General features: G+C 49.7%; 1 protein-coding gene across 3 annotated transcripts in view; it reads right to left on the reverse strand.

The window, feature by feature from the left end:
- The window catches only part of CNNM4 (cyclin and CBS domain divalent metal cation transport mediator 4), a 36,525-nt gene that overhangs the window by 7,018 nt on the left and 5,738 nt on the right, over window positions 1-23,769 (reverse strand). For 2 of the 3 annotated variants that reach the window (XM_045771571.2, XM_045771572.2), the window contains exons 2-5: window positions 4,893-5,036; window positions 4,396-4,530; window positions 2,620-2,789; window positions 2,241-2,337 (exon numbers count right to left, since the gene is read on the reverse strand). In XM_045771571.2, the coding sequence (XP_045627527.1) occupies window positions 2,241-2,337; window positions 2,620-2,789; window positions 4,396-4,530; window positions 4,893-5,036 (546 nt within the window). Of the gene's footprint in view, window positions 1-587; window positions 651-2,240; window positions 2,338-2,619; window positions 2,790-4,395; window positions 4,531-4,892; window positions 5,037-23,769 lie in introns of all 3 variants that reach the window. The other variant, XM_045771570.2, reaches the window with a different exon arrangement.

The following is a 23,769-nucleotide window of genomic DNA, read 5'->3' on the forward strand; positions in this document are numbered from 1 at the left end:
GAATCATTTTAGCTAGCAACTGCAGAGACAGCATTCACACAGGGCAGTCTGCCCGGGGCCGCACTTCTGATGCCCGGTGGCTGCCTCCCCCTGGCAGGCAGACACCAGCAGCAACAGAATGAAGAGCAAAGCCTGTGAAGAAAGGAGGGAAGTTTTTTGGAGAAAGCTGATGAGATGACAGGGCATCCTGATGTTTGTGAGTGGCCTTGATCAGGAATGCAAGGAAATGCTGGGCTCATTCAGCCTGGCCGGAAGCAACCCTCCTCCCTTCCCACTCTAGCTGTGCCTCTGTGCGTGCATGCGCACACGTGTGTGTTTGTGTGTGCGCGCGTGCGTGCATCTTCTCAAGGAACTAGGGACCTTTGGGGAAGCCCTTCCAGGACCAGGGCAAAGCCCCCAGTAACTGGGCCCAAGGCCAAGCAGAGCTGGTGCAAATCAGGCTGGCCCACAAGTGTAAACGGAGGGGGGAGATGACCCGAGATGCGAGTGGGGAGCCCCAGTGGCTGCTGGGAGAGGTTAATAGAGCTGTGGTATGTGGGCTCAGGCGATAGGTGGCAGTGCAAACTTCTCCAGCCATGCCGTGTTACCTGAGAGCCAGGAGAGCAGGGAGTTCCGCTTGCCAGGCGGACACCCGACCTGGGTTGAAGGCACTGGAGCAAAAGAGGAAAAGGTCAGCGATGGGTAGGGTGAGGAGGCAGAACATGGAGGCACAGGAACAGGATGGAGAAGCAGACCAGCTGGGGGCCAGTCTCCCTTGGGCAGGGAGGGGGCAAAATGGAAAGGGGGACTCGGCTCTGATGGGGAGGGAGCAGACCAATGAACTCTGCTCAAAGAGGGGCAGAGGCTCCCACAGTGAAGCCAGAGCCCCCCCCAGAAGTCTTCTCTCCCTTCTGGCCACTCCAAGTGGAACCTGAGTGCCTCCAGGTCACAGGATAGAGCCAAGGACTCTGGCCCAAGCCTCTGAAGCATCGCTGCGGAGAAAAAATGCCTGGAAGAAATGTCCCACAACCATGTGCCCTTCTGGACAAGATTTCCCCCAGCTGGCTGGCAAGAGGTGCTCTTGGGAGGGGCCAAGAAGTCCTCCCTAGGCCCAAGGCATCCAGACAGGGGCCCCCTGCTCCAAAACCCAGCTCTGGAGCCTTGTCTCCCCACTGCTTCCTTCCTGGAGCCTGCTCATGCTGGGAGAGGGGCAGAGCTGTGTCACGCCAGTGGGTAAGCTGAGCTGTACCAATATACAGGGGCGCCCTGACCCCCTGCGCACAGGCAAAGCACAGAGGCTCTCCACGAGCCACACACACACCACAGTGTGTGGCCTGCCCCCCAGCAACAAAGTGGACTTTCACTTTCCAGCCTGCAGCAACCCAGGGCCCCACTCAAGGCTCAGACGGGCCATACAACTAGCAAGAAGCTGATCTGGCACAACTAGGGTCTTGCCTGCAGGGTGTCCACTCCGGCCACAAGGTCCCTCTGGCAAAGGGAGCCTGAGCCGCCCAGGACTAGAGAAGCAGAAAGCACCAGAGTGGCCAAAGTGGCCCTTCCCTGGACTTCCCACAACCTCTCTTGGAGGGTGTGTCCAGTCCCCTTTTTGCCCCAAGTCCCTTTATGCCATCAGAACTGCCCTTAACCAAAAGTGTGGCTGAGCCCCCTGAAAAGCCAAGCCCATCTGCAGCCTAACCTTCCTGGTAAACAGGCCCTGGCCTGACTCCCGACCATGGACACCCTGGATGGCCTCATTCCCTACCTCAGTTCTCCTGCCCTGGTCTTCGTGAGCCAGACGCTGTCACCTCCCTCCACCTGCCTTCTCTCACTCTTCCTGCTGCTACGGCTACTTGCTCAGCTGGCCCATTCTGCTATCATACTTGCCCTGCTCCAAGGCCACTCATGGCTTCTCGCTTCCTATCACAACCAAATGCTCCCTGACATGTCCTGACTCCCCAGGGTCCCCCCTACCCGGCGGCTCCCACAGGCTGGTCTCGCATCTCAGGACACACTCTCAGCTGCCTGCACCTTTTGCTCAGATTCCTCTTCCCACCTCTCCCTCCCCACGCTTGCAATCCCGTCGGCAGGGGCCAGGCCCTGCTCCTCCACACCACTCCCACAAGGCCCTGGCAGCTCTGGCCCTCAATGGCCTCGCTCTCCTCTGAGCCACCTGGACTGCCCCAGGTTCTGGGGTGCCAGTCCAAGTCTCCCCCCAAACCAGGTATGCTGGAGGGCAGCACGGAGGCAGCCCAGCGACTCACCAGAGGTGGGCGAGGACAGGGCCATGGTCCCGTAGTAGGAGAAGGCGCCTGTCTCAAACTTCATGTTCTCCTTCCCGGCCTCCACCTCCACCTTCCCCTGGAAGGACACAGGGTCAGGGTGACAAACAGACTTGAGAAGGAAAGCTCAACTGAGGGGGAAAAAAGGACGAGGCAAGAGGGAGAAGTGAGAGTGAGGACGAGTTGGTTCCAGAGCCCTGAAGAGCGCAGGGGCCCTGACCTGGAGGCTCCAGGGTGGCCTCTCAGGAAGAGGCCAGGCAAGGCGGAGCAGAGGCCCGGGGGTAGGCCCCACACAGGAAAGCCCTGCGTCCCCCAGCCACCTCAGCAGGTGAAGACGGCAGGCATGGAGCCAGCCGCTCACCTGCAGGATGAGGATGAAGTAGTCGGCTGGCTTATTTCGGGTGTACAGGTAATGGCGGATGTAGTATTTGTTGTGCTCGTCGAACTTGAGTTCCTGAATGACATCTGGGTACTTGAGTAGCCGAAGCAGGATCTTCTCTGATATCAGAGACGGGCTGAACTGGGGAACCTCTGTAGAAAGAGAGAAGACGACGACTTCACAGGCGGCCCTGGCCGGGCAGCACCAGGAACACGGTCACGGTGCTGGCTCACCGCCCGGGCCCTCCTGCCCGTCGTTCTGCCACCTCCGTGGGAAAGCAGCAACCCCTGGATCCAGACTGGTTAGACTCGCGTCTGCCTGCCTGGGCTGGAATGCCGGCTCCTGCACTGACAGTGAACGACCTTGGGCAAATTACTTAACCTGTGTCTCAGTCTCCTCATCTGTAAAATGGGGATTAAAAGTCTCATGGGGTTGGGTACCTGGGTGGCTCAATCGGTTAAGTGTCTGACTCTTGGTTTCAGCTCCGGTCATGATCTCAGGGTGGTAAGATCAAGCCTGCATTGGGCTCCGCAGCCCTCCTGAGATTCTCTTCCTCTCCCTCTGCTCCCTCTACCCGTCCCCTGCTCGTGCTCTCTCCCTCTGTCTCTAAAATAAATAACTCTTGGGGCGCCTGGGTGGCTCAGTTGTTAGGCGTCTGCCTTCAGCTCGGGGCGTGATCCCGGAGTCCTGGGATCGAGTCCGGCATCAGGCTCCTCCGCTGGGAGCCTGCTTCTTCCTCTCCCTCTCCCCCTGCTTGTGTTCCCTCACTCGCTGGCTGTCTCCTTCTCTGTCAAATAAATAAATAAAATCTTTAAAAAATAAAATAAAATAAAATAAAATAACTCTTAAAAAAAATTTTTTTTTCATAGGGTTGGGGCTCCTGGCTGGCTCAGTCGGTGGAGCATACGACTCCTGATCTGGGGTCACAAGTTAGAGCCTCACACTGGGTATAGATACTCCTTAAAAACACACACACACACTTGGTAGGGTCATGGTAGGTTAAACGGGATAATACATGTAAAGCACTCAGACACATGCCTGGCATATGGAAAGTGCTTCATAAATGTCACCATTATTATCATTAGCACCATCATCAATATCCTGTCAGGACAAATAAAGAATTAACACACTGTAGCAAGTGAGGTTGGGAAGGAAGTCAGATTTGGGGGGAGAAAGGGAATAGGCAGGAGCTTTTCAAATCAATCACCCCAGGTCCCCAAAGGGGCTATGAATCATGAGTGAGAAGAGAGGAATGTCATTGATCTAGAGGTCAAGTCCTGCTGGCCCCTGCATATGCAGGTGGCGGGGGGGCGACAAGACCAGAAATGGATCCAGGCTCCTTTCCTCCCCTCCTCTTTTCTTTCTTTTTTTCTTTCTTTCTTTCTCTTTTTTTCTTTCTTTCTTTCTTTTTCCTTCTTTCTTTCTTTCTTTCTTTTTCTTTCTTTCCCTTTTCTTTTCTTTCTTTCTTTTCTTCTTCTTTTTTCTTTTATCCTCCCTGCTCTCCCAGTGGTTATTTCCAGAATTTGAATGCTTCCTAGAAGTTTGCAATGACAACCCAACAACAGAGAAAACAAATCACAGGGAGCACCCCAGGGATGAAGGGAAGCCACCTCGCTCCCTTTCAGAGGCAGCCACGTTTTCCCTGAACCTTTCACCGGCCACAGCCCTTGTCCCATGGGAGAAAGTAGCCAAAGGCCCAGAATTCCCCCTCTGTGACTGTATCCCACGAACACCTGAGGGTCCTCCTCTTGCTCTTACCCGTGGCCAGGAAGCGATGAGCAGCCAAAAGGAGCTGAGGTGAAATTTTCACCTTGAGTTCATTGTCAGCATCTTTGAAGGCTGAGAAGTCGCGTTTGTTCTTCTCAGATACTCGTTTCCGGCTTCGGTTGTCAGCTGCAAGAGCAAGAAGCTAGAACTGAGAACACTGTCCCTGATGACTCAGGAACAGACTAGAACCTGCCCGCCAGCTCCCAGCTCTGCAGTCCCCTCTTCCACACACACGAGAAGCAATGTCTGCATCAAGGCAGGGTCTCTGGCTCGATGCTGAGGCATGAAGGCCAGGGGGGACAAAAGTGACCTCCTCTCACTGATCCGAGCACTGTGCCCTCTGCTCACCCCAGCCAGCGTGAGGCATTGAGCTCCTGGGCCTCAGGGTGCTGGGCTGCCACATCCCTGCACTGCGGCCTTCCCACCTAGGGACACATAGAGTGTGAGCAGGAAAGGGGTTCCAGGCCAATGGAAAGAGTGGAACTCACTGTACATATCCGACTCATCCAGGATCTCAGACTTGATGATCTCCTCAATGACGTCCTCCAGGGTGACCAGGCCCAGCACCTCGTAGAAGGGGTCACCTTCACCCTCGTTGTTCACCTTCTGCACGATGGCCAGGTGCGACTTCCCTGGGGGGACGATGCAATGAGTCAGACAGGAGCAAAGGGCCCAGTCATGAGATGCCTCCACCAAAATGTTAACACATTTGGGGTCATGAGTCACTGGGGTGGGGTCATGGGTGGTTTTTTCCCTTTTCTGTATTTCTTGAAGTTTCTGCTGCAAACAGATATTGCTTTTATGAAAAGGAAAACCAGAAGTTTTTTTTTTTTAATTTTAAGGCATTTCATTAAAGTCTTTTTGTTTCATTAGAATGAAAATGGCAAGGTCCTGCCTGGTGCCATGTTATCAGGGTCCCCTGAGAGTCCTGGAGGAGGGAAAGACCCACACTGACAACCTGTGGACAGTGCAGCCATCGGCTGGAGACGTGTGTGTGCCAACTGGACGTGGGGCTCCTCAGACGCTGCCCACGGGGCCTCAAGGGCCACTCACATTCCTTCACCCTGCTCTCCTTGGCAAACGCCCCAGCATGTACCCAAGGGCTGTGATACTGCCCAAGGCAAAGGCTCTCAGTTCCCAAAACCATTAACAAATTAGCCCAGGCTGTAATTAGGCCAGGCAAGTACTATAATTAGAGAAGGGCCACCCCTTCAACCTAAAACAAGAGAAAGTCAGAAGGCAGAGGGAGGGGAGGAGAGACCCTCCACAGAAGCTCTGCAGGGTGGCAGGGCTTTCCAGGCCTTCCTTCCAGGGTTCTACCCTGTTCCTATGCCCCTTGTGCCAGTGTGTGACAGGAGGGAGACAGCCAAGGCTTGGCCCGCACTTCCGTTTGAATGGAACTGTGTACCCCACAAAGGAACACAGGTTTGGAGCAGCCTAAGGGAAAAAGCCCTGGGAGAGCTGAGAAGGTCAAGCCAGGGTCTCCTGGGCAGCTTCCCCTTCACAACCCAGTCTGAGGGCCCCACTCGAAGGACTTCTCTGTAGAGGGTGTTTTCCAAGTCTCCAAGACCACTGCAGATCCCCCAACCCCAAGATGTGCCCCTCAGAACTCCAGAGAGGTGCCAGTTCTCAGGACCAGCATTTAAAACAATGAAATAAAGGAACAAGATAGCAGAGAGCACCACATGTGATGAGGGGGGAGTACTGTTTTATGCAACTTTCCCTATCACGTGCCGGTCACTGTGATACACTCATCTCCAGCTCTGAGTTGTGGTCAAAAACACTTCCAGCCCCTTGCTAGAACTATGCACGTAGACCAGACCTAGAAAGAACCATGGCTACACTCGATCAAAGACTTCCCAGGCTCTTCTAGATGTGAGCCAATGACAGGGAAGCAGCCACTCAGAGCCAGGACCCCGGGGTCTGACCCCAGGCCTCTCTGCCTGCTACAGGCTGCCCACCCAGGAGGGCCTTCCAGAGACAGAAACAATGCTCTCAGTGGTCTAAGGGAGTCGGCTAAACTATGCCATCAGGCGGCAAGCAGAGTTAGAGCAAAGCGGCTTTTACCACCTTCCAGACTGGTGCGCTCTAAGACCGGTAATGCCCAGTGCTGGGGGAAACAAGCATGCCCTCACAGGTCCTCTGGCTGGTGGGCAGGTAAACGGGCGCATCTGAGGAGGCCAATTGGGCAGCATGACTCAAAACCAAAGGCCCCTAACTTTGGACTCCGAAATTCCACTGGTAGGGAGCTGGATATCATCTTCTCCAAAGCAGAAAGACACAGAAGCAAAGAGGTTCAACAGAACATTGTTTTTAACAACCTCAAACCAGAAACGACCTAGATCAACAGCAATGGAGCGGGAGTACTGAAGGGGGCCGCCACCGCTCTGGGGAGAAGGCAGCAGGCTGAATGGACAGGCAGAGTGTGGAACGAAGCCCAACGCAGGCTTGCTGGTGGAAGAGCGAGCAGAGGGACAGAATGCCTGGTGCCCGCTGCCTCTGCAGAGACTCGGGGGGCGGGGGGGGCAGTGCTGAACTGCCCTGAGATGCATGGAAGAGGTAACAGCAGTCACCTCCCGGGTTAAGTAGAGTCCGGGGGAAGGGCCCTACTACCCCTTATCTAATACTGTTCTATTTGATGGGCAAGTTTTACTCTAGAGTTTTTTTGAGAAAAAAATCAGGGGAAAAACAAAATTAAGGGTAACAAAGGGAACCTAAACCTAGTGAGAGTCTAGGGTGAGCGAGGGCCCTCTGTGCCTAAACTGGCACAGACTGAGTCCCGGGGAACGGGGTGTGTCTGGATGTGGCTCAGTCAGCAGCGTCTTGCTCAGAGCCTTGCAGTCAGGGCCCCTGCGCAGAAGAGACACAGCTTCAATTACCTGAGAAAAACGTCCTCCTCCCCACTGAACCTCCGACTAACCACAGGCTCACCAGAAATCCTGACACACAGTCACGGGTCGCACTGGGCCACACGGGGAAAGGCTGGTGGCTTCTCTAAAGGACAGAAATACCCATCCTGCAGAAATGAGCTGATTCCTTGAGCCCAATCTTGTGGCCACTCTCAGCCCTCGGGCCTTCCCTTGGAGGCTGTGCGTGCGGCATAGGGGTGCGTGCGGGCACCCTCTAGAGACAGGTAACTTATAGGTGTACACACCTGGGGCACCGCCCACAGTCACCCCTGCTCTGTGCACTAAGAGCCCAGGGTGCTGGCGCTGACTGTGGCTGGCCAGTTGGGGCCCCACACACAGGTGCTGGGCTGGGGGACAGTCGGTTCCCCTCCGCTGGCCCAGCCATGGGACTCTGAACTGTGTTTGCCTTTTCCTAATTTGTCTGCCCAAAGGGTTTGTTTTGTTTTGTTTTTACTGTTCTTTGCAGTTGGGTATAGAGTTTGGAGGGTGCAGGAGAGGGCTGGGCCAGAGATTCTCCTCCTTGGCCAAAGAGCCTCTCTTGCCAAGGTCACCAGAGACCTCCAGTGGTGGGGTCCCCTGCTCAGGCTGCAGCTTCTGACCAAGGGTCACTCTCCCACTTCCTGGAAACCCTTCCTCTCTTCGGCTTCTACCACACAGCTCTCCTGGCATTCCTCTGACCTCAGGGGCTACTCCTTCTCCCTGACCTCTTTATGTGAGAGGGTCCTAGGGTTCAGTCCTTGGACCTGGTCCCTTACCTCATGACTTTAAATACAAACTGTATGTCAAGGTGTCTCAAATAAACACTTAGGGCCAGCCCTCTCCTGCATCCTTCAAACTCTGTACCCACCTGCTGGCTGATAGCTAGCTAGCTCCTCCTGGATGCCTAACACCTTGAAACCCACATGGCCAAAACCAAGTTCCTGCCCTTCCTCCCCACAGCCCAGCCCATCTCTGTCTGTCCAGTAGGTCAGGCCATGGGGGAGTAAACTCTGCCTCCTCTATTTCTCTACTCTTCTCTCTCTTAACACTTCTATCAGACCCTGTTAGCTCTGCTTGCATCGGACACCTAGAATCCAGCCTCTTCTGGCAGCCTCCACTGCCACTGTCCCATTCTGGGCCACACATATCTCCTTCTTACCCAGATAGCTAGACCAGCCTCTAGTCAGCTCCCTGCTTCATCCTAGACGCCAGTTCGGCTCTCAACACAGCAGCAAGAGGGGTGACGTCAAGTCACCTCATGCCTCACCAAGTCCCTCCAGCGGCTCCTGTCTCACTCCAAGTAACAGCCCCCCCCCCCAGTGACCCAGGTCTCAGGGCCCTTAGTGCTGACCCTCTTACGTCCCTACTCCTCTCTCTCCAGTGCTCAGGTCAGCCACGAGGCCTCCTTGCTGTTCCCCACAGAAGAGGCTGCTCCCTTTGCCTGGCTTGCACCTCCCCCACATAACTGGGGAGCTTGCCCCCACCTGAGGTCTTTGTCCAAATGTGGCCCTCTCAGTGAGGCCTACCCTGAGGGCCTCCATGAAAACTGCAAACCCCTCCTCTAGCACCCCAACCCCAGTCATTAAATCACCTAAAATATACGAAATATTATGGTTATTCATTATATTTATTGTTTATGCCCATCTTCTGCGACACAGGGGCTTTAGTCTGTGTCCCCAAAACTCAGAATGGTGAGTAGCACGCAGCAAGTGTTTAATGAACATTTGTGGAATGAATGACTCGTTCCCGCAGATGTACCTTAGGAGAAATGTAATCAATGAGAAGGGGGAAAGGAATGAAGATTAAAGAAGAATTCTTTTGAATTTTAGCAATTAAGAAGTTTCTGTAATTCAAAAATCATTTTTAGGGGGGCGCCTGGGTGGCACAGCGGTTAAGCGTCTGCCTTCGGCTCAGGGCGTGATCCCGGCGTTATGGGATCGAGCCCCACATCAGGCTCCTCTGCTATGAACCTGCTTCTTCCTCTCCCACTCCCCCTGCTTGTGTTCCCTCTCTCGCTGGCTGTCTCTATCTCTGTCAAATAAATAAATAAAATCTTAAAAAAAAATCATTTTTAATTTACTTTTAAAATAAAAGGGCCAACTGAGGACCTCTATTTATGATCCTCACTGTATGAAATTTAAATCTACAGAATTTTTATTTTAATGAGTTATCTCATTTTATTATTAGTGTCCATTCAACTGGATAACTGGGATTTTGGGGGTGGCTGGAGTGAGAAATGGAACATGAAAATGTAAATAATACATCTACCCCAAAAGCTGAGAAGCCCCCATTTTTCAAAGTAGTCCTTATTCAAAGAAATATGACTGAGGAAATGTAGCAAAATGCTCCTATTTGGCTGATCCATGTGAAATTGTTGATATTTGACTATTTTTGACCAACCAAAATGTCAGCTTCATATGACTAAACCTAAAAGTATGGGGGGTTCAGGAGGGTTTGTTTCTTGTTTATACTTTTCTGAAGAGAAATTCCAACCTTTCCATAGTCAATAGTATTAATTTTATAATCAGAAAGAAACACATCCATTAGAGTAACTTTGACAAAGACTCTCCTACTGCTTCCCCCAGGAACTTTTACTCTCAGACACTGCCTGTAAGGGGCAACCTGGCTGTGGGAAAGGAGGCACCTTGAAGCCGCCCTCGGTCTGCTCTGGCCACACCTGGCTGGCAAGCTTGCCCACTCTGCCCTTCGTCGACCTTTGTCCAGCCAGGTCTCCTCCCAGTCAGAGAGCAACACTGAGGCCTCTTTCATGGCCCTCTCCCACCTGGAACGGGGCAAAGAGTAAGAGGCCCCAGCAGCTGACTGAGTCCCTCCCACAGCCCTTCTTCTTTACCTGCCCACCCTCAGCTCCAGCCTGGGGCGCTCCGCCCTGGGGGCCCTTAGCACTCACTGCCCAGCCCAGCCCGGCCCGGCCCCAGTTCTCCCTTCACCCTTCACCAGCACTTGAATGGCTGCCTACATAGTCGACTGGGGTCCAGCTCAGCCAGGCCTGCACAGTGACTTCACTCCTCTCCACGCCATAACCCCATCCCCTCTCACCTCGCACCTGGAACACAGCAGACCCCCAGACTCTTTGCTGGATACGTACAAGCTGGTCTTCAGGGGCCCCAGAGAGCCCAGTCCTCCTCCTTCCACAGTGCCCATCTTAGCAAACTGCTGTGTCCTCTTCCCCCCATAAAAAAAAACTTTATAATCTCTCAAAGACCATAAGAAAAACACATGAGGTGCTGGATTTCAAAGTCCACAAGGTCCCGGAGAGGGCCCTACTCACCAGCTCCGGCTGCCTCTTCTCATGCAGAAGATCCAGAGGCCCCAGATCAGACATGGGATTCCCACTACCCCAGATGGTGTCCTGGGCCTTTTCCTTGCTGGTCCCCCCAGCAAATCCCAGCCCCTGACCTCCCAGGCTTCCAGCACAGGCCCTGAGCTCTGAGACACCTCCCTTGGGGAGAGGTGCTGGCCTGGGTGCCAGAAGACGGGGCCACGGGCCATGGGTGTGCACTTGCAGGAGACAGGGCACCCTGATTTCCTGGGAATCCCCCTTTCCTCCTTCCACCCAGGCCAGGGGCAGGATTAAGCTATTAATAGTGCTGACCTCTACCAGCAGGAGGGGCAGCCCATCCCAGCAAGAAGACCCAGGTGAGGCACGTGGCATGGCATGCGTAGGCAAGGAAGCAGAGGAGCACAGCAGCAGGAGACACACCCATGCACAACCCTCCACCCCACCCCAGCGCCCCTCAACAAGCAGGTGGGAGAGCAACATACAAAAAGAAGTTTCCGTAAGTATCCCTAAGCAGAGAGGGCCAGACTGGGGAGGGGCAGGGAGTGAGCTGCTGAATCAGTAAGCAACTTAAAAGAACACTGAGGAGATCCTAAATTTTAATATAAATTAAAATCTACTGTAAGACCACAGAGACTAAAACAGTGCAGTACTGGAGAGAACAATGACATTTTTTTCTTCAGGATTTGGCAGCACATGTCAAAATGGAAAATGTGCAAGACCTTAGCCTCAGCCATTTCTTCCATTTCTAGGAAAGACCTTAATACAAAGGGAAGACCTAGGCTGGTGTGCAAGCTGTGCCCAGGAGGGTCCGTCCAGCGTAGTTTATGACACAGTACTGCAGCCACTAAAAATCAGGCTGATGTAGACAGAAATTTATTTAAAGAGATAGCGGTTCACCATTTGCGTAAAGCAAAAAGTTACAAAACAAGAAAATACGTGAACTACCCCGGTTTCTTCTGCTTTTGCTTAACGCATTTAAAAATCAGCACGTATTACTTTCTTATTTTTACATTTATAATCAGAAAGGATAAGAATGATGTCTCATATTGAGGGGCGGGAGAAAGCAATATAGCTGGTTCACTGCTGACTTAATAGAAGAAAACACACCAAAAATATTCACATTCTGAGTGGTGGGAAAAGGGGGCCTTTCATTTCCCAATCATTATCCTCCTTTCTGAAAGTTTCTACAACAAATGTATTACTTTATTTTTACTTTTTTTTTTAAAGGTTTTATTTATTTGGGGCGCCTGGGTGGCTCAGTTGGTTAAGCATCTGCCTTCGACTCGGGTCATGATCTCAGGGTCCTGGGATCAAGCCCCATATCGGGCTCCCTGCTCAGCCTCAGTGGGGAGTCTGCTTCTACCTCTCCTTCTGCCTGCCACTCCCCCCTGCTTGTGCTCTCTGTCAAATAAATAAAATCTTCAAATCTTCAAAAAAAAAGATTTTATTTATTTATTCAAGAGAGAGAGAGCGTGATAGAGAGAGAGAGAGATCAGAGCAGAGGGAGGGGCAGAAGGAGAAGCAGACACCCCAGCTGAGCAGGGAGCCCTATTGGGGACTTGATCCCAGGACCCAGGGATCATGACCTGAACAGAAGGCAGACGCTTAAGGGACTGAGCCACCCAGGTGCCCTATTTTTACATTTTAATTACAAATATATTACACCTTTCTGCACCTTGTGGTTTACACTCAACATGTCACCGGAGCACAGAACTCCCTCTATTTCCCCTGTGGAGTGTCCCCTGGTGGATGCCAGGGTGGATTTAACCCTCTCCCTTCTGCTGATGGACACACACTTGTTTCCAGTTCCTTCTACTGCAATCAACGCTGCCACGAAAATCCCTGCGCGCCATCATTTGATGCATGTGAGATCCCGATACATCCACAGCCGTGGAGCTACTAGGTCAAAGGGTTTGTGCGCTGGCCAAATCCGACCACAATCTCCAACTGCCTGGTAGGGCTCCCGATTTCCACTCCTGCCAGCATGTTATACCCGGTGGCTCTTGATTCTTTCCTTAATGCCTGATCCAAGGCTAAACACACAGCAGGTGCCCAGTAAGTAAGCCATCAATAAATACAGCCACTATAGCTGGTCTATGTTTTTAGAAGGAAAAGGAAAACGGAAGGCAAGACAAAAAGGAAAAAACTGAGAAAAGCAGGAAGAAAAAAAGAGAGGAAGTGACAGGAGGGCAGCTGCAAGGAAAAGAGAAATGGAAATGCAGACACTGCAGCCCACTTGCCAAAATAGAAAAGCATTTCTAGACTTACCAAGAGACTTGCCCAGCCGTTCTGAGCAGGACAACACCACAGCCTGACACTGCACACGCACACAGCCTCTCTGGAACCTTCCAGAACAGGATCTCTAGGGTAGCCATCCCAGACTCCTTCACATTTATTTGTATTCCAAAATAAATAAGTGACTTCAGGTTTTGTTTACGTACAGACTGACAGTGGGCTCTGAGCAGCCAGTCCCCATGGGAAGGGGCTCCTGGCCTCACTCCATCGCTCTCCAGACAAGTGAGAGGAGCTACAGGTGTGGTGCGCCCGGTGACACGGGTTTACAGATTACAGTGAGCACCTTTAACCAGATCAATGCTCACAAAATGGACATTCGCTTAACAAGACCCCTGCAAGGAAATCCCAGAGTGAAGGGAACATGAAGAAGGCAAGCACTGCACTACAAAGTCCAGAGCTGGTCCTCTCCTCCCACTGCCAGCCCTCTGTCAGACAGCAGGGGGAACACCAGCAACGGGGAGCTGAGAGTGGTTGGCCAAAATAATTCAAAATTTGTCAGGAAAGCGATTTGAAACACAGATTTATAGCCGCCGTCAGTAATGATGAATCCCACCACAAGGGTACTTCGTGCCTTGAGAAAGTAGCATAATGTATGTGCTAGAAACTACTAGCAAGCCATCTTAAAATAATGATTATTTCACCTTTATGTCTTTAAAAGCTTTTGTGTTTGTTTTATAAACATATGTATTAGTAAAACGGTACATATATACAATTTTTGAATGAACGGAGGTACAAATTTTTAAAACCGTTTTTCCTAATAGGGTGGCATGAACAAAAAAAGTTTGGAGAGCTCCCTTTCAAGCCTGGAAAGGGTAGGCAGACCTTCGCTGTCCCCTCTCAGAGGGGCTACTCGGGTGTCCCCCTCAGGGCCCACCTCCCCCTCAGCTATGGAACAGTGGGGGGTGAGCATGTGCTGAGGAGGGGAGCGCAGGCACGATCCCTCGCCCATCTACTATTCACGGGAGGAAACTGAGGCTCAGGGAAGTCCCGTCCAGGATCATCGCACTTTGATGGGGGATTGGAAGCTGGGATTCAGAAATGGGGCTTCTCTAAATATTATTCTCCTTTTAACCCAAACACCCCAAGGGTGAAGCCGTTGACAAGCGGATGTCAGGAAACACTAAGACTGGTCTCTCACCCAGGGACAGGGCTTCGTACCTTTGATTTTTCATTTAGCCAGCAGTCTCTAATTTTTTAACCTTTTATGATGGAAAATATCAAGCATCTACAAAAGTACAGGAAATAATATAATTACACCCTCAGGGCCCTTCACTGAACTTAAAACAATTAACAACTCGACTCCTGCAGCCGATCTTGTTTCCTCTTCCCTCCCACCCACTTCACTGGCTTATTTTGAAGCAAATCTCAGATTTTATCTGTAAACATCTATAAATTTTAGAGGCATTTCGGTTAGCATCTCTAAAAGATAAGGACTCTTAAAACGCAGACCACAATAGAACACAATACCACAACTAAATATGTAATTCCTTAAGATCATTAACATCAAGTGTTCTAATTTCCTCAATTTTCTTATAATGATTTTTACACCTAATGTGTGTGTGTGTGTGTGTGTGTGTATTTTTTTTTTTCCCCTGACATTGGTAACAAAAGTGCAAAGGACATTAAGATCACTTACAATCCTGCCTTCCAAAGACAACTACTGTTATAACTATTTTTTGGGTTTATTTTTAAATACTTTTTAAATTAAATAATTTGTAAATATTTCACATTCTCTCTTTTTCCATGTCATAAAATATTTTATAAATTGAAAAGCCTCATAATATTTCATTATACACATGTGTAAATAATCCCAAACCCCACTGGGCTCTTAAATTGTGTCCCCCTCCTTTTTGTGCCATTATGAAAATCTTTGTAATAAATATATTTGGTTATTTCTCTATGTCCTTCAGGAGAATCACCGGGTCAAAAGATAGGTTTGGGGTTTTGAGTTTCTTAGGTTATCTAAGGAGTGAGGTCAGATCTAATGCTGATTTCTTTGTCCTCAGGGCTGTGGAAACGTCTCCTGGAGGACACAGCCAGGGACAGTTGAGAAAGCAGGGAGGAACGCACAGAACTAGAGCTGTTTTACCCAGCAGAAGAAAATGACGTGCAGAGAAAATGCTGGCCGGGCTGACAATGCCTCCCTGAGCATGGGAAGGGCAGGGGCGAGCGAAAGATTAGGAGGTGCCAAGAGGGGTCCCCAACCATCCGTCAGCACCACCAGCCTCCTTTCGACTTTGGACCCTTACAGCAAACTGCTTCCCCCTTTCCACCAGTCCTCTCTTCTCAGGAGCACCTCCGGCCTTGTCCTCTGTTATCCTGGCTCCTGGCCATCTAGCCTCCCACCCCAGCCCCCCACCCAGGAGGAGCCCCTTCCTTAATATACCTCTCTGCTCAACTGCTTACAGACTCGGAGCTCCCTCACTGCCCAGTGAGTCACCCATTCTTTGGCCCTGTTTGTGCAACGAGCTAGTAATCTACAGACGAATCAGTCTAAAAGATGGACCATTTTATTAATGAGCCCACATGGCCCATGTTTGTTTGTCATGAAGACGTAACCGGAAATTCTGTTAAATGCTTAGATGACTGATATCAAGATACATTAAGGCTAGGGCTAGCTTTCTACTCAACTAACCCAGTAACCCCATCCGCGTCACACGCAAAAAAAGGAAAAAGAAAGAAAGAAAGAAAGAAAGAAAGAAAGAAAGAAAGAAAGAAAGAAAGAAAGAAAGAAAGTAAGTTTTTTTTTTTTTTACTTTGGTGAACCCCCACTGGTAACTGGTAATCACATACCACATCCGAAAGTTTACAAACTATAAAATCATCCTAGACCTCACATCCAAACCTGAAGAGGGAGAAAAACTGCAGCAACATTTGAGGTGGGCTTATACTGTTACAAGTAGAAGCAGGGAAAGAGGTGGAAGAGGGCAAGAATATTACTTGATATGTTCAAACTTGCTCACCCAAACTGGGCTACTAGAAGAGGGAAAAGGACTTAACTGCTAAACAATTATTTTTCCTGCCATAAAACAAAAATAAAAACCCTAACAGAGATATCTTGTAATGTCTTCCTGGGTGGTTGGTTGTTTAATGGCTGGAAAAAGCAGTTGTAGACCTCTCTCTCTCATGAACAGATGCCAAAATTCTAAATAAAGATATTGGCAAATCAAATCCAATGATGTGTGGCAAGGATCATACATAATGACTAAGTTAGGTTTATTCCGGTTATGCAATAAGTGTTTATGGGTGAACATTCAAAAATCAATCGGTATAATTCAGAATAAAGGAGATAAATCATTCAATCATCTCAACAGTTATTTAAAAAGCATTTGGTAAAATTCAACATGTATTCATTATAAAAACTCTTAGCAAACTAGAAAAAGAAGGAAACCTTTTTGATCTGATAAAGAGTATCTACCAAGAAACTACAGTAAAATCATACCTCCTAACAAATTTGGAAAGCCTTCCCTTGAGACCTAGAATAAGGCACCAGTTCAACACCGACCTAGAGGTCCCAGGCAATGAAATTAAGCAAGAACAAGATATTAAATGTATAAGGTTGTAGCAATAAGTAAATAAAACTGCCATTATTCACAGGCAACATAATTATGTGTGTAAACAATCCAAAAGAATCTAAAATAAACTATCAGAATTAATGAGTGAATTTAACAAGGCCAATGGATTTAAGGTCCCTATACAAAAATTATCCATACTTGTGTTATATTATAAAGAATACATCTGGGGCGCCTGGGTGGCTCAGTTGGTTAAACGTCTGCCTTAGATCAGGTCATATCTCAGGGTCCTGGGATCGAGCCCTACATGGGGCTCCCTGCTCGTTGGGGAGCCTGCTTCTCCCTCTCCCTCTCCCTCACCCTCTCCCTCTCCCTCTGCTACTCTCCGTGCTAGTGCTCTCTGCCAAATAAATAAAATCTTAAAAAAAAAAAAAAAAGAATACATCTGGTCTTGGACTCTGGCTCCCCAATTCCTTGGAATTTCCTGAGTAATAGAAGTGGCTTTGTTATCCTAATGAACAACTCCAGGTGGGCCCCTAGATAGCTTCAGGGCAGGGCTGGTCACCAGGAAAGCCAAGCATTAGAGGGTCAGAACTTTGAGCTGACCTACCTTCAGGGAAGGCAGCGAGCTAGACACTGAGTCCAATCGTGTAGCCAGTAACTTAATCATTCTGCCCAGGTACTGAAATCCTGATAAAAACTCTGGACCACACCTGGGGAGGGTGCGGAAGGGAAAAAAAGGCCCTCTGGACCCCAGAGCTCAGTGGTGCTTCTCACTGTAAACACAATGATGTGCCCAGAGGCTGAAAAATCCCAACCCCCCCGCCCCCGCCGGAGAGGGGGCGCGAAGCTCTGCAGCCATGGCTGTTCCAGACCTCATCCTATGTGTATCCTTTAGGATAAAACTGTAATCCTAAGTGTAGCACTTCTCTGAATTCTAGGAGTCATTCTAGTGACTCATTAAACCTGGGGGAGGGTCATGGGAACCCTAAATTTATAGCCAGTGGGGGGGGGGGGCTTGTGATTGGTTATGTGAAGCGAGGGGAGCATGTGGATGCCTGTGGGGTCTCAGGCTAACCGGGGGTGGTGAGCGTCAGAACTGCACTGCAGCACACCCGGGTTGGAACAATGTGCAACCAACGTTCTCAAAAACAACATTTTAAAGACACCTCTTAAAAATCACCAAATATCTTGGAATACATCTAAGAAAAGATGTGTAAGACTTCTACACAGAAACTGACAAAACATTACTGAAAGAAATTAAGATGGTATTCGACAAATGGAGGGGTAACCATGTCTATGGACTGGAAGATTCATCACTAAAAAGATATCAGGTCTCCACGTCGAGCTCTAGATTCTTGCAATTCCATTACATTCTCAGGAAAAACGCTAAAAAATAGTCAAGATAATCTTGAAGAAGAACGAAGAACGGAGTAATTATTACCAAATATCAAAACTTATTAGAAAACTAATGCAAGTATGTCAATGTAGTACTGGAACAAGGACAGACAAACAGACCCATGGGATAGAAGATTCCAGGGAGACCCACACATACACCGCAGCTCAGCGGGGAAGACAGTCTTCGCGGTAAACAGTACTGGACCAGCCGGATCATCCACGTGGATTTAAAAGAAGAATCAGACTGTAACACCTCAGACACAGAAATAAATTCCAGAAGGATTCCGGATCCAAATGTGAAAAACAAACATTACAGCTTCTAGAAAACAACACAGGCTACCAGCTTCCTAACTTGTGTATAGGCAAAGAATCTTAAACAGGATATAAAAAGCACTAACCCATAATGGATACTAAGCATTCGAAGATGTGTTCAACATCATCAGTCACTAGGGAAATGCAGAATAAAATCACAACGAGATAACTACCACACACCTACCTGACTGGCTAAAATGAAATAAATAAATAAAGAGCTGACAATAGCACAGCTGTGGGGACAGGAGTGTAAACTGGTAAGAGCAAAGAGCATTCTGGAAAACTGTCTCATCTGTGCCTACACTATATCCTAGCAAGTCCACACTTGGGTATATTTCCAACAGAAATACCTACATAGCATCACCGAAAGACATGCACGAGAACATTTTTAGTGGCCATGAACAGCTCGAAATTGGAAACAGCTGAAATGCCATCAACAGCCCAGTATAGTTTATCATGGAATACTATCTAGCAACAAAAAGGAACGGACTACAGCTCCGTACAACGCGTTGCACAGAAGGCACCAGACACAAAAAAACACATACTGACGATTCGCTTGTAAAAGTTCAGAAACAGAAAAAATTCACCATGATGATTGGGGGGACAGGGGCAGTGACTGGGAGGGTACCCTAGAGGCTACACACTTCTACGGTGTCGGTAATGTTCTATTTCCGGAGCTCAGCGACAGTTACACAGGGGTGTTCCTTTGTGAAAAACTATCAAGTCGTATACTTATGATTTATGCACTTTGCTTCAATGAAGTTTCCTTTAAAACAAATCATGGTGGTTGCTAGAGGCAGGAGGTGGGGGGTGGGCAAAACGGGGGAAGGTGGTCAGAAGGTATAAACTTCCAGTTGTAAGGTAAAGAAGTTCTGGGGATGTAATGCCCAGCATGGTGACTACGGTTAATAATATTATATCATATATATGAAAATTGCCAAAAGATTAGATTTTAGGGGCGCCTGGATGGCTCAGTCAGTTAAAGCGGCTGCCTTCAGCTCAGGTCATGATCTCAGGGTCCTGGGATCCAATGATGGGTAGGGCTCTCTGCTCAGTCGGGAGTCTGCTTCTCCCTCTCCCTCTACCTCTCCCCTATGCTCATGCTCTCTCTCCCTATCAAATAAATAAAATCTTAAAAAAAAAAAAAAAGAGTAAGACCTTAAAACTTCTCAGCACAAGAAAAAGAAATTTTGTATCTATGTGTGGTGAGTAGAGGGATATAGTTAACTAGACTTACTGTGGCAAACAAACATTTACTAAAATATGGAATCATTATGCTGTACACCTGAAACAAGTCTCATGTTACATCTCAACTGTACCTCAATTAAAAAAAAAAATCTAGAACTGACAATAAATTATCCAGCCTGGAATTATTGAAATTTCCCCATCTTCTCCTATCTTTCTTAATATCCACGATCTTACTGAAAAGCAACACAGAGCAGGGGTTAAGAGCTTGGCCTCTGTAGGAGAACAGCTGGGGTTGCCAGTTAGTTGTCAGTCTGGAAAAGATTCTTAGGCTAACTCTTTGAGTCTCAGTTTCTATCTACAGCATTTGGGAGATTAATTAAGTATTCAATAAAGGTTAACCATTAATGAAGGCATTTCTTCCTTCTTTCTGCCTTTCCAGAGCTCTGGGTCTGGGGCATTTCCAGGGAGACTGGGCCTCCTGGGGAATCTCTGCTCCCTTGGATCCCCCTCTACTCGCTGCTGCTTTTCTATCTTAACCTCTTCTCTCCCCAACTGGGACAGCAGGAAGGGAGCAGACAAAGGGGGAATCCTGCCATGAAACAACCCAAGGAGAGGTGCCAATGCGGCTCCAGCCCTGCCCTGTCCGGCTTCCCTGACCCTCAGATTATGCTCCTGCAGCGAGAAGGCAAATGTGCAGCCAGTCAGCATGGCCGGCTTACGTTTCTCCAATCTGCAGGACACAATTCAGTAAATGAGGAGAATCTCCTCAGGGTTAAGTTTCTCTTCCATACATTTTCTTCCTTAAGCTCTGGCTTCTGTTACCCTTCATATACACACGAGGACCCAGATAAGATGGTATTTGAATTGGCATGTAATTACACAGTGGGCTCTTTTGACCTCAATGTGTTCAGAATTCCAAGAAAGGCACCACACCCAGACAGTGGGGCAGCCTGCCACCTGAGCCAGGAGATGAGAACCACCGCAGCGCGGGTTGGTATCAGCGCCAACTGGGGCACCTTTGGATAGTAATAACAATAATTGTTAAAATGGCTAACATTTATTGCATGAGGACCGTGGTGCCGGGCACTGAGCTAAGCACTCTGTATGCCTTACCTCATGCAGTCCTCACCACAGCCCTCTGAGCTGGATGCCGTCATTAATGTGGATGACCAATTCACCAGCAACCAAAGAGGAATTCTGCAGGGACCACGAGTCAGTCACTATTTTGAGCCTTTCATGAAATAAACTCCACTTGCATAAGCTTTATCCACTTTTTGAACTTATTCTTAGGGAAGTGTGATGAGAGTTAGACTAATTTTATGTATTTAGTTTTAAGATTTTATTTATCTATTTTAGAGAGAGAGCACAGGCAGGAGGGACAGGGGAAGGGGAAAGAATCCCAAGCTGACTCCCCGCTGAGCACGGAGCCCCGGGATCAAGAGTCTGACACTCAACCGACTGTGCCACGCAGGCGCCCCTGGACTAATGGGACTCGGGGTGACTGTGCGTGTCTGCGTACATGCATATGTGTGCATGTGTGAGAGAGCCTGCTTGCAGGGATAACCGGGTGTGTCTGCCAGCCTGTGTGGGGGCGGGGGTGTAGGTGTGTAGGTGTGAGCCTGTCCTTGTGTCTGTCTGGTGGGAGGGGCATGCATGTATGTGTGGGAGTAAGCCTGCCTGGGGTGGGGGGAACGGAGCCCCTTCCCAACCCCCCCTCCCAACCGTGGCTCCTGGCTGCCCGCTGGGCAGAGACCAGGCGTTCCAGAGAGCCTGGGGAAACCAGTCTTTCAAGAACCATGCCCAGGTCACAGTAAATAGGCCCTGCAGCATGGAAGCAACTATAACCTCTGGGGAATGCTCCAGCAACACCAAGTTTAACCCCCAGCAAAACAGGCTGGTGGCTAAAATAACAAACAAACAAACAAACAAACAAACAAAAAAACCCAACAACAAAAAAACCAGGCTGGAGGCTACACACCCCAGCCCTCTGGGCTCACCTTTTCACCAGCCACACAGTGCTGCCCAGCCCTCCGTCTGCGGTCACCCTCCAAGATGCTCCTCCCAGGAAGCCCAGGGACAGAAAGGGATTTCTTGGCTTATTGGAGGAGAAATCTGAAGAACCAATCTAAACTAGGTTCCAAAAAGCAGGGCAGTGTAGACAATGGTTTCAATGTAAAAATACACATGAGCTGCTAATAGGAAACTTCACACAGCTGTGAGATGAAAATGGTTTTGATCTTGCTGTTTGTGACATGACTTTTAGAGACAATTTCTGAAAAGGTTATTGTAATAAATCAAAATATTAAAAGTAGTTCTCTCCAGATGACAGCCTCATGGGTTGTTTTGTTTAGATCTGTGTGTTTTCTAAAGGTCTGACGATGAGATGTATCTTTTTTTATAATAACCACTAGTAAAGAGAAAATCGCGTAACAAATGGAACAAGAATAGACCTGGGAGTCCAGACTCCAGTCTGAAATGGACCAGGAGTCCTTTACGCAGCCACAAAGCCTTTTACGACAGGATGTCTTGGCACACTCAGGTGTGACGAGAGGGGTAACCTGAGGGACAGGGTGGGCCAGCACCTTGGCGCAGGGCTGTGCCTGACAGCAGACGGAGAGGCTCGGAGAAGGAGAGGAGGGGGCTGGATCAAACGGCAGCCGGGCCCCCTCATCTTAGTTGAGGGCCATCTAAGGCACCCCTGGCAAATTCCGTAACTTTCACAGCCACTGGAAGGCCTGAGAAGCAGTCACAACATGCGGAAGCAGTTTTACCCGAAGCTGGTACCAACGACTGAGAAGCTCATTTCTCATCCTGTGGTCTTGTCCAAGTTCTCCCAGAACAAGGGGCACAGAAGTGGAAAAACGTCGTGTCTATTCACCCTTGCTGATCCAGCTGGATCCTTAGGAGTGTCTTCCCTGACTTCTACTGACCAGAAAGGCGTCCGCTTTCTGGAAGGCCCTGCCCCTTACCCATTTCTCCTGCAGGACACAGTCCTGTGTTTTTGTGTTTCTGTGCACTCGAGTATTTTCAAGGTTAAACATTTGTTCAGTACCTCCTGTCCTGACCAGAGGTGTTCAGGAAAACTCTGGAGCTGGGCTTTCTAATTGAAAATATTAAGACTTTTGAAAAGTGAACACTAGCGTGATCTCGGGATGATCTAAGCTCTTATTTGGGCTTAGACACAAGGCAGCGCCTTCCGGGGCACAAGTAAGAGCTTTAGGACGAGATCTGTCAATAGAAGGCCGTGGAAACTGCGCTCAGTCCGGGCTCCTCTACGGAAGCCCGAGCACCGGCTGAGCGAGGCCAGCGAGGGGAAGACGTGCAGCTGCCCGCGGGCCAGCAGCGCATCACCCCATCCCCCGCGGCCAGGCTCCATGCCCACGAGCACCTCGCGAAGAAAAAGTGACCAGGAGCCTGGCCAGTGTTTTGTCAGCGGCCTGGCTGGCACCTCTGCCCTCGCAGGCAGCTCCTGTCACTCTCTCAGACACACTTGCCCCCGGGACAGCTTCTCAAGATCTTATCACCAGCTCAGCTGGAGACTGTTTCCAGGTGGAGCTGTGGCAGACCAGGTGTGTGGCTGCCTTCCCTCTCCGCTCCAGAGGCTGTCCTCTCCCAGCATCTTGTGGCGTAATGTCCCGTCCCCACAGTCTGTGCTTGGCCCTCACCCTATCTGGCTTCCCCAGGAGGCTCCCCAAACCACGCCTGCTTGGCTCTTTTTCATCTCTCCAAGGAGCCACTTTAACGGGGCTTCTACACGCTTCCCGCGTGCGGCCGGCTCTCGGCTGACTTTCAAACCTTTAATCCTGGTCCTGGCCTTACCCCCGAGTCCCACATGGGCACTTTCAGCTGCACACCTGCCTGGACGGACCTCACCCTTGAGCTGCTCTGTGTGGCCCAGGACCAGCAACGTGGCCATCATCGGAGAGCCTGCCAGAAATACAGCCTCTCAGGCCACACCCCAGACCCACTGAGTTCACCTCTGCGGTTCACATCTAGGCAGTTCGGGTGCACATTTAAGTGTGAGAGGCTCTGGTGAGCACAGAGGAGTCCAATAAAGGGTCACATCGCTATTATTTGCCACCACTACCCCCCCCAACCCTCCAAACTGTCTCTGCTTCCTCCTCTCCCCACTTTTGTTAAATGACATCATCATCAACCCGAATCCCTAGCTCGAAACCTCAGATGTTCACAACTGCTTCCTGGCCCTGACTCCAACATCTCCAAAACGACCACCGAGTCCTGTTATTCTGACTTCAGAAGCATCTCTCGGGCCTAGGCCTTCCTCGGCCCCACTGCGCCTACCTGAACTGGGAACAGTAAGCTTTGTTTACAAGCTCTGTCTCCCTGCTAGACTGTGAGTTCTGTCAACAGGGCTGTTTTAGTCCTCTCTGACTCCCAACAGCAAGCACAGTTGTCTGACACACAGGCCTCAAAAAAAGTAGATGTTTGTTGCAACAGACGAATGAACAAG

The sequence above is a fragment of the Ursus americanus genome, chromosome 7, assembly GCF_024610735.1.
Source record: "Ursus americanus isolate L20-20 chromosome 7, mUrsAme1.1.p, whole genome shotgun sequence".
Lineage (NCBI taxonomy): Eukaryota > Metazoa > Chordata > Mammalia > Carnivora > Ursidae > Ursus > Ursus americanus.